Below are 10,752 nucleotides of genomic sequence, written 5' to 3'. Positions count from 1 at the left end.
TCTTCCAAACTCTCTTTAGGCGTAGAAGAAGGAGGCTGTAAATGCCCCTGGGTGCAACTGTTACACAACATGTGTAACTGTTGTGGTTACTTACTTTAAGCTGTAGAGTGTGATGGGGTAAGAAGCTGTGCAACCTGTTGGAGCACATAATGATGAGGACCTTAGACATTAGGATGAGTAACACAACGCTAACACTGAACATGAGCCACCTCTCCGCAATGCACCCATTGTGGCTGGGTGTGCATGAGCAGGCAGACAGGTCCACACTGCCTCCCTCAGGGGACGAAGTGGGCAGACCCGAGAGCACAGCCTGCTCATGAGTTACTACTTTTAAGACCATCTGTTTAGCTCTAGAGAACAGCTCTGAGGTTGTCTTCAGTCATTTGCCTTTATGTTTGAAACCTCTCTCTGGAAATGGCTACTTAAGCCTACTGGTAATGTGCTAGTGCCAAAAAAAAAAAAAAAAAAAAAAAGGTATTGTTTTTCTCTAGCAGTCACTCTTTCATTCCTACAGTCTTAGCTATAACATCTTCTGTACAGTTCCTCCCCTGGTAGCCTCATTAAGTAATCAATGAGCTTTAGGTAAGAATGCAATATATAGCCTACGCAGACACATGCATGCATGATAGGATTTATGTAAGTTTGGGATAATCCTAGCCTCTGAAAATGAAAGAAAGACCCATAGAAAAGTAACAGGAAACAGTGATACAGAAAGACTGTGTTTTTGTTGTTGTTTTTGTTTGTTTTTCCAGTGTAAATAATATCTTAAATAAATTCAAAATTCACAAATTATTTTTAAAAAAATCATTCTGGTAGCAGAAAGTATAGCAAGTCCAGAAGAGGCAGAGGGAGCCTGCATGAGGTCATTTTTTCATTAGGAATGGTTGAGATGCCCTGACCTGTTTCAAGGCATGCTCAGTTCTGTCATTATTTCCAAACAATAGGTACAATTGATTTCTGAAGGAATAAAAGGCAGGACATAAAACTTCCTGCGGCCTTCAGAAAGCCTGAATGAAATGTTGGACAACAAAAATAGAACCGAGCCTTTATTTTATGACTACAATTGAGTTCTAATAAACAACAGACCTAATTTTACCTAGTTTTATTCCCCAGTGACAAAGCCAAAGAATCCTCTAATCTTAATTTCGTTTTTGTACTCGGTCACCCCTATGAGGCTGAGAAACTGCCCAGGTGTTCTGAAGAATCCTCTAATCTTAATTTCATTTTTTGTACCTGGTCACCCCTGCGAGGCTGAGAAACTGCCCAGCTGTTGGAATGCAAGGACTGAACAGACCAAGACCTGTATGACACGGCACATGACAAGCAGACTCCCTAAACTGGGAAATGAGAGGTCCATTAGAAATGTGAAGGCTGAAGGCAGTGGTTCAGATCCAACAGCTTCCTTTACATAGTGACAAAAAGCAGCACGACCTCCTTCTCTCATTGGGGTGAATTGTTGGGGGGGTGCAGATGGCATCGCTGTCCCTGTGTTGGCCTCTGTGGGTATGAGGCCGTGGATGAACAGAAGGTGCAGCCTCAGTGTGCCATGATGTAGCAGCCTCTGGCTGAGGAGCAGTCACTACAGAGGAGGAAAAAGAAGAGAGATGTGAAAACCAGGATCACCATTATCTTATAGAATAATATGGTGTAATAAATGGTGTGTGCCAAAATAAATAACCCAGTTCAAACAAACTATTTGGTGCTGCCAGCACGTTCCTATTTCATGAGTAGTATGAACTTAAATGTTATTTACTTTTTAGTTTTACTTTTTCCCCAGTGTTATTCCTCTTTAACACAAAGCTTTTTATTATTTTTTTTTTCCAGTATCATGATTTTATGCTGTGCAGTTCTGCTATGCAATATATCTGGAAAGCTTTTCCATTTCCAAATAAATAGGAAAAGAGACCAGTGATAAAGTATTAATTGTTTATTCTCAAATTACTGCTTGATACAATAGACATCAGGGCCATTTAGTCAACATATTAGAAATTGGCGAACTGAAGTCTCAAACCTTCTATTTTCCATGGAAAGAGAAAAAAGACTGTGGTCTGATGTATAATTAGTCGTGTCCAGCACATCTCCTTGGGCAGGGAGACAAGCTGCCAGCTGGGGCAGTGCCAGCACCATGCAGCTAGCACAGCACACTCAAGTAGCTCCTCTTTCTGCCCCCGCATAGCCCAGGAGCTTCCCAAGAGAGCAGATGAGGTGAGTGATGTGATGTGGCCGAAGTACAGCAGCCAAGTGCCACCCAGGGAGCCTCCTGGAAAAATATCCTCTCCAACCAGCTTCTGAAATCTGCTGGTAAAGTATTTTTTAATGAAAGATTGGAGGTCATGCTTTTAGGGTGTTATGTAAGGTGATTCTCATCTTCACCTCAGAAAAAACACTTATATGGCTTAGACTGAAACTCTGCTTGGAGAAGAAATTCTGCATCTCCTTTCTCTTTCTCTCTTCCCTTTTCAATCTGCTGCCTTTTCTTTTGTACAACTACTTATAACTAACTACAGTTGCAGGCTGGATTAAAAAATCTCTCTGTATGCGAACAAGTAGTAATGGAGACTAGAAAACAAGTTATTCACAATTTTAATTTGGGATCAAAATACTTTTAGCCATTGAAGGCAAAAAAGTATTGAAAAAGTCTACCAGGGTGCAGCAAATTACCAATGCTCTGCATGACAAGAAATCTAAGGAGGAATAGTGAAAAAGAAATGAAGAAAATAACAGAAAGATGAAAAGAGAGAAGCAAATGTAGAGAGCGATATATCTATACATAACAGTTTAATAATTTTCTTATGGAGTCAAACCAAAGACCTATTTAGCTCACTGACAGGTGTCTGCCTGTGGCTGATAGTGGATGCTAGAGATCAACACAAAACAAGGTAATGTTATCACTCCCAGACAGTTTCCCAGATCAAACAAGTGGCATTGCAGAGGTTTTCTTGAGCTGTTAGTTTTGCCTTATTGCCTTCAGTTAATTTTCCTTCCTTGTCTTTGTTCAATCACTTTCTAAAGCCATGTAGACCATTAAATTCACAACACACCATGGCAGGGAGTTCCAGAGCTTAACCACAAGAACCATCTTCTTTATTATTTTGGAACTCATCATCTGCTTGTTTCTTTCACTCAGATTTGCATCTCATCCTTTATGGGAAGAGACTGTGAATAGCACAAAAAGTAACACAAAATGAAGTAATGCTTTTTAGCCTCCTTACTAAGGGTTGCAGCGACCTGAGTTATATTTCCGCTCAGTCATCCCTCTTCTAGCCTGAAGTCATTCCTTGCACAGAGCTACTTCAGAACCTGGCTGCCCCTCTCTGCACCTTCTACCATGTCTGCGATGAGGGGACCAGAACCACACTTGGAAATCAGAATCTGTCTGTACCGTGAAATTATACCAGAGCAATAAAGATATTTCCTGTTTTCTTCTGTGTTTCTTCCTAAACAACTTCTAATATTTGATTTTCACTGTTTTGTCTGCCGTGGACATTTGTGCTAACATATTTCACTTCATGACACTGTTTAATTCCTGCATTGTTGTAGTCAGCTGAAAGCCCCTTGTTTTCTATGTAAAGTTTAGGTCTTTCATTCTGTATATTATTTCCATCCACAGGCGGATGGAGAAAATAAATAAATAAATAAATAAATTGAGTTTCTACTGTATTAACATTTCTGTAATAGTTTTTTTCATGCTAGACTTATTCTTGAACAGGACCTGCTGGTCATGTAAAAGGCCTACAGGGTCTAGCAGCAAATTTCCTAATGGAAATACAGCTTTTATCAGCAAAAGATTACACCTGTGCTACCCTTCCTCCTCCTCCCCCAAAAATAAATGATATGAACAGAAGCAATTTTGTACCCATGTCAATTTTTATAACTGTGTCAGCACTGAGGTTTCAGCTAGAATAGAAAGCTTGAGAAGAAAGTCAACAATCCCAAATGAAACTGAGAGGTAGGCGATTTTTTTCTACCATAAATAGTAGTACCATATCTTTACTATCAGATGTATGGCCTGACAATATAGGTGAAGATAATATGATGACCTGCTTTTCAGTTGGACACTAACATGAGACAATAAGGATCTTTATCTTTCCAACAGCGCAATGCAACTCGTAGTAGGCAGCATGAGATGTTATCACACCCCATTTTTGTTTTAACACAGGAAGTCTATCCAGACAATACAGAGGGAGCAGAAAGGATGCTAACTTCTGTTCAGTGCTTAAAGGTAGGAATTGCTATGCTTTTCCTTCTGGAAGATGTTGTACAGATAAAATGGTTTGTTATTGTGATGGCTTCATTGCCTTAATTCTGTATATTCAGGGAGACAAGGAGTCCAGAATCTATCTTCTACCAGAATCTACCCACCACTTTCTTAGGAAAACTACAACACATTGGGTGTATTTCTCAGTTCCAATTACAGAACTATTTTTTATTTTTATTCCTCTTGTTTCAAACAATTGCTCTGTTTAGTCGGTATGGCTGCAGTCAATATTTATGGTGGGTTTCAAAACCCATATCCTTCAGCATTAATCTTTCATTTCTCATTTTCTGGTTGTCCTCAACTCATCGCATTTTTATATGTCCACTTCATGCAGTTCGGAACTGGAGGACATGCAGACAGGGGCGGTATCTTCCCGCATCCAAACATATGTACATATATATACACACAAGGGCATATATTTATATTGAGACACGTGTGCCATACATGTGTATATGCACAAACATTTATGTACATATGTATGCGTAATGTCTTTGTGTATATATACTGTGCATCACGACGTATGGATGTATGAATACGCACACGGGTGGGGCCGTGGGGTGGAAACACGCCCTGAGCACCCGCTCTGCCCTCCTCGGAGGCAGGGAGAAGGAGGGAAAGCCCCTTTGAAAGCCCCTTTTCTGCTCCTCTTTGTCATCGGGAAAGATTTTCAGCTCGACACGTTACAAGCCACCTAAGGTGCCCCAGAGCAAAGCCAAACTCAGCTGGCGGTGCACCAAGCAGGTGGAGCTCCCCCAGGTTAATCAGATGGCTGCCTCCGGGTTTTGCCCACGCCATGAATAAACAGTCACTGGTAGGTTAGCCCTATATTCACGCGAAGAAATAACGCCCGGGGGTTATCTTCAATAGACCACAGTGCTTCGCCTTTGTTTCCACCTTTCCCGGCTCGTAGCAGGCTTTTGTCAAGGGGACGCGGTGCGGATCCGCTGCCCTGCGAGCGCAGATAAAGGCGGCGAACAAAGGAAAGCCTCCCTCTTATCGGCCTGCTGCTGATGTACAAGGCGCCCGGCATCCCCGCCCGCTCGAAGCCGGCTCCCCTGGAGGAGCCGCTAAATAATTGATGGGGATCGATCGCCGGGGTGGATCGGGAAGGGAAGCCGGGCGCGTCCTTCCCCCATTTGCGCCGTAATCCGGTGGCACCATGTGCAGATAGATAAGGAAGGGGACGCAACTCAGCCTTCAGGCCTGGGCGGGGTCCTCGCCGTCTCATCTTTTCTTTTCTCTTCCCTCCGCTGCTCTCCTCCCTCTCCCCGGCCCGGTGAGGTCAGCTCATGAATATTGCTTCATTTTCCTGAGCGGCTCCGGCAGCGCTGGGGACCTCGTGTGCGGTGCCCGGCTCCCTGTGCATGCATTTCGCCAGCCGGGCAGCAGGCAGGGCGGTGGTGAGTAACGCGGCTGCTTTAGCCTCAAGCCTTTCTTCCTTTTTATTTCCTTTTTTTTTTTTTTTTTTTTTAATTATTATTTCTAAAGGTGTGGGGGGGATGTTACTTCAGATTCAGATTCAACAAAAGCGCCGGGCGTGGAGGGGGAGCTGCGAGAAGCCTCCCACGCCTCTAAAACCCGGACAAAAGGCAGGCGTGCCCCGCCAGCTGCCACCCCCGGGAGGGACAGGGGTCGGGGGACAAGGGCCACGGGCTGGGGACATCCCCACGCTGCCGGGTGGAGCCGCTGGACTCTCCCCTTTTGTTGCCGGCGTGTGTTTCTGCGCTTTTTCCACCTGCAGAGACGCAGCGTCCTGGCGCCACGTGGGCTTGCCACTGGAGGGGAGATGGGGTCGCAGAGTTTTGTGAGGGTTTTCGGAGGTTTCAGACCTGGGCTCAAACGGGGCTTGGGTTGTGGGGAAAAAAAAATAAATTAGAAAAACAGTAGGCAAGAGTCAGAGTTAAGAGGAAGATGCAGGATCTAAGATGAGCCCTGACTTCTTCCAGTTTCTTTAGGTTTGGCTGTCAAAAGTGGCTTTTTGGACCTGTCCAGCTCTGAAAAGAGCAGTTCGGGAATTGTATTTATGGTGATTGCTAGAGAAGCAAAGCAAATCGGCGTTGTGGTGCAAGTCTAAGTTTTGGTAGGCTTACACTCCCATGCTCCCTTTTTGCTTATTAATGCCTGGGAAGATCCTGCCAAATTATGTTCTTCTGAGCATTAATTTTCAGTGTATTGGTTAAAATCAGGGTGATAATGACAGTGCATTTGAGAGGAAACCTTGTACCCCAGCCAGTGAGTGCAGAGCAAACACAGTGTCATTGTCTGGTGTGTTGCAGGGAGTAAACCAATTGTCAGGGTAGGGTATAATGTCTACATTGGCTTTGACCAGTTGGCTTTTACTCTGTACTTTGCGGTGGGACAGTTGGGAATCATAAGGCTACATTAAGAATGCTATTTTGGCCCGCATTTTCCCTTTAAGGATGACTGAATAAAGGCTATGTGAAAACAGTTTATGGATCATAGCTATTATTTTTAGAATGCCTTACGGAACATCTTTGCAGCACGGTATGGCACCTAACGGCCCATTTCAGCCATCTGCTGTGACGATGAAAACTCTAGGTCAGGCCCTGCGGGGGAAAATTGCCACCTGAGCACCCGCAGGTGAATACCGTGTCACATCTAGGGCCGGGCTGGGGTGTACTCCTTCCTTAATCCCTATGTTTTGGAAATGTGCTGGAGGGATTCTGCCTCGGTGCTGCTTCAGTGTAACCGCTAGCAAGCCTGAACCGCTCCTTAGGTCTTGACAATGCTTCTGGGAAACAAACTGATGCAAAGATGGGTGTAAAAGTTGATTCAGTGGCCCTTTTGCTCTTGGTTTGCGTGCCTTGGAGGCCTCACTTTGTGCTGAAGAGGCCCTGTCAAGGCTGAAGGAGGAGGCCCCGGGGGAGGCAGGCAGGTGCAGCAGCAGCCCGCACCGGGCACACGGCGGGGCAGGGCCGGGGCCTCCTCGCGGTTCCCCCCCCCGACCGTCCTCCCCGCTTCTCCTCCCGCAGCCGGCCGGCCGGAGGAGGCGGAGGACGCCGCCGGCGATGGACTCCCCCCGCAGATAGCCGCCGCCATGAGCCAGCCGCCCGCAGGGGGCGCCGCCGCCGAGCCTCGCCTGCACCCGGAGGGCAGCAGCGGCAGGAAGCAGCCGCGGGCCTCCTCCCCGGCCAGGGCCCGCGACGCCCCCCCGCGACCCCCGCCCGCCGCCCGCGCCCCGCCCGCCGCCGCCGCCGCGGCCACCGCCGCCTCCTCCAAGGCCGGGGCAGGGGCCCCGCGGCCGCCGCCGGGCCAGGCGCCGAGGGGCGGCCGGGGCCGCGCCGCCGAGCGGCCGGGGCGGGGCGCGGCGCCGCCGGGCGCTGTCCAGCCCGGAGCCGGTGCTGAAGCACCGCCCGCCGCCGAGCCCGGCGAGGAGGCGCCCCCTGCGGGCGGCGGCGGGGGGGAACGGGAGCGGGAGCGGGAGCGGGAGGGGGCGGCGGCGCCGCCGCAGCCTCAGCCGCAGCCGCCGCCGCCGCCGCCGCCGCCCAGGCAGTGGCGGGGGAAAGCGGGGCGGTCCCCGCTGAAGGGCGCGGGGGAGGCGGCCCCGGCGCCTCCATCTTCGTCGGGCGCCGCCAAGGGCCGCGGGGCGGCGGGCGGCGGCGGGTTCTGGCGGGAGGGATGCCTGCAAAGTGAGCTCATCCAGTTCCACCTCAGGAAGGGGCTGGCGGCGGCCGCCCAGATGCAAACCAAGGGCAGCAACCACGGCAGCGGCGGCCCCGGCCCCGGCGCCGCCTCCGCCTCCGCCTCCCCGGCGGCCGCCGCCTCGGCCGAGCCTCCCCCTGCATCCTCCGCCTCCTCGCCCTCTGCCATGGCGGCGGCGGCCGGGGCCGAGGGGCTGCGGCAGGGCGAGGCGGGCGGCGGCGGCCGGAGCGGCACCCCGGAGGGCTCCCTGAGCCCGCAGCTGCAGGACGAGATGCAGGAGGAGATGGAGAAGCTGCGGGAGGAGAACGAGAGCCTCAAGGTGAGGGGCCGGGGGGTGGGAGGTGGTGGGTAGTGGGTAGTGGGAGGTGGGAGCTGCGCTGCACAGCCCCGGGCCTGGGGGGCTTCCCTGCCGCCCTGTTCCCGGCGGGGTCTCTGAGACCCTGGCGGGCTCTCAGCCGCGCTTCCCTGCTTCGTTGCGGCGCCCCTGACGAGCTCGGCGGCACTTAGGCGGTGTCCCCGCGGGGACCAGGGCCGGTCCCCACGCTCCGTGTTGGCCGCCTTCCCCCCGTGCTTGCTGGCATTTGTGTTTTTGACCCACCTGTTGCGTCCCCGCCCCTTCTCGCCCCGGTGCCAGAACGAGATAGATGAGCTGAGGACCGAGATGGACGAGATGAGGGACAGCTTCTTCGAGGAGGACGCTTGTCAGCTTCAAGAGATGCGCCACGAGCTGGAGCGAGCCAACAAGAACTGCCGGATTCTCCAGTACCGGCTGCGCAAGGCCGAGCGCAAGAGGCTCCGCTACGCGCAGACCGGCGAGATCGACGGCGAGCTCCTGCGCAGCATGGAGCAGGACCTCAAGGTACGGGCGTGAGCAGGTGTCGAGGAGAGGGAGCGCCAGGGATGGAGACATGGACGTGCTCTCGGTCCTCATGACTCAGGCGTTTCCATCCCTTCTGTTGTACACCGCGCACCCCACACGGCACGTAGGATTGCAGCGGCCAAGCCTACTGTAGTAATAGAAGCCCTTCAGTGAGTGGCCCGGTGGTGAGGCTTCGTGGGTAGGCTGTTCTCAGGTTTGGTCCAATCATTTTTCGTGAAGATAATGTGCAATAAGTGACTCAAATACAAATTGGGGTCTAGAGTTTTGGATCTTTTATGATGAACACAAACCATGTCCTACCACTGCAAAATTAGACCAACCTCACTGAACAGCCCCACTGACTTGTAGGGGATTGCAGTGCTCTTCTGTAAAGATTTCAGAGGACTGTTATATTAAATACATAAAATCCTGACTCTGTGGGTGTCAGTAGAAAAACTATTTTCAGCGAAGCCAGGATTTTCCACATCCACCTGAAAATGTAGATGCAGCCCATCAAACTTCAGTGTGTCATCAGCTGTATTTAATCCATAGCATCTGAATGAACCACAGCCCGTTGCAGAGGACAAGTTTCAGTCTTTGTTTAAAGACTGACATTAGTAAATAATGTATCATCTTCATTCTAGATTGCTCCAATTACAGGGGAAAAAAAAAAGTTTCTTTTGCTAGTTGGAAGTTGCTTAACTTTTGCTTCCATACTGTAGATTTTGTTAAGGCTGTTACTGAATCAGCACTTCTAAACCTTCTTCAGTTGATGGGTCTCCCAGGCATTTCTCATGGAAATGCAGACTTCTGTTAGAGCAAATTGGAGCTTATTGCTGCCTGGGACTAGTCACCTGTGTTGAATTCTGTGGACTGCAGTTGGAAATGATAATTTAGTACATGGTCATGAACAGGTCAATTTCAAACTTCTTTTGGATAAATGCAATGGATTGAGAGTCTGTTATGCCTAGCCCTGTTTTTCAGACTTGGATCATCTTTTCTGAAGTTTCCCACTTGTCATCATTCTTACTAAAACATAGATACCAGGCCAAGGCATGTTCCAGTAATTTTCTTGCTAATGCCATTAAAAATGCTAATATACTTCTCAGTATTTCTATTTGATACTCCTTTTCTGTGCACATTAAAAAAACACATTTGCTGTTTTGGCCATGACAGTTCTATAAGTAGCTGGCTATAGACAAACTTGTGCCTTCCTGGTCAGAAATAAAACTAGTGAAATGTTTTTTTGATGCACCCTACTCAGGGGTCAGGTAGAATTTCTGATCAAAACAAGGGGCATTTTGCACGCTCAAAATGATGTGAACGGTTGTGCTACACACCTTGCAGGCAGAATTTGAACGGGAACCTTCCTGTCCCAAGTGAACATTGTGATTCCAGCTTCTAGAGTTGATTTCTTTGTTGGCTCTATGCTACTTTGTATTAGCAAGTGATTTAAACAGAGGGCTGGGAGGGAAGTTGACTCTGTAGTTAGGCGCTTACCTGCCACATAGGAGGTACCAGCTAAGGCCTCAGGTTGAACAAAGGACTGTCTTCAATAAGGACTTCTCCCGTGTCTTTCCTAATAACCATGCAACTTACTACTTGGGAAGGAATAATGATTTGATGATTGTGTTGTGCTTTGGGGTAGGGATGTTTGTCAAGTCCATATTTCTGCCAAACTGAATTTCTTGTTCTTGCTAGCCATATTTGTAACTCATGTGCAGTTCTTTGTAGCGATCCCAAATCTGCTTCTGAAGAATTTCTTTCCAAAATAACGTTCTCCATTTTACTAGGGTGATATATTACGGGACTTGGTTCTTCAGAGGTATGGTCTTGCATATAGCTGTGTTAAAATGCATCTTGAATAAGTAAGCCCCAATTCCCCGGTGATCTCGAATGCTCTGTAGGATTTACCTGCATTAATTACCACTCCGCCAAATTTTGTTGCAAAACATCACTACCAGTAAGGATT

General features: G+C 48.8%; 1 protein-coding gene and 1 long non-coding RNA gene across 2 annotated transcripts in view; one reads left to right on the top strand and one right to left on the bottom strand.

The window, feature by feature from the left end:
* Nucleotides 1–797: 797 nt before the first annotated feature.
* LOC121067478 lies at nucleotides 798–5,651 on the bottom strand. Its single transcript, XR_005818311.1, has 2 exons — nucleotides 5,449–5,651; nucleotides 798–1,579 (listed from the first exon to the last, which is right to left on the bottom strand). It is a non-coding gene; the product is annotated as an uncharacterized LOC121067478 (long non-coding RNA).
* Nucleotides 5,652–6,735: 1,084 nt separating this feature from the next.
* SOGA3 (SOGA family member 3) overlaps nucleotides 6,736–10,752 on the top strand; it is a 30,752-nt gene continuing 26,735 nt past the window's right edge. The window contains 3 exon segments of the mRNA XM_040551104.1: nucleotides 6,736–6,817; nucleotides 7,111–8,240; nucleotides 8,556–8,780. Of these exon segments, the coding sequence (XP_040407038.1) occupies nucleotides 6,736–6,817; nucleotides 7,111–8,240; nucleotides 8,556–8,780 (1,437 nt within the window).

This window comes from Cygnus olor, chromosome 3 (genome assembly GCF_009769625.2).
Source record: "Cygnus olor isolate bCygOlo1 chromosome 3, bCygOlo1.pri.v2, whole genome shotgun sequence".
Classification (NCBI taxonomy): Eukaryota; Metazoa; Chordata; class Aves; order Anseriformes; family Anatidae; genus Cygnus; species Cygnus olor.
This window is presented reverse-complemented; position numbering and strand designations above follow the sequence as displayed.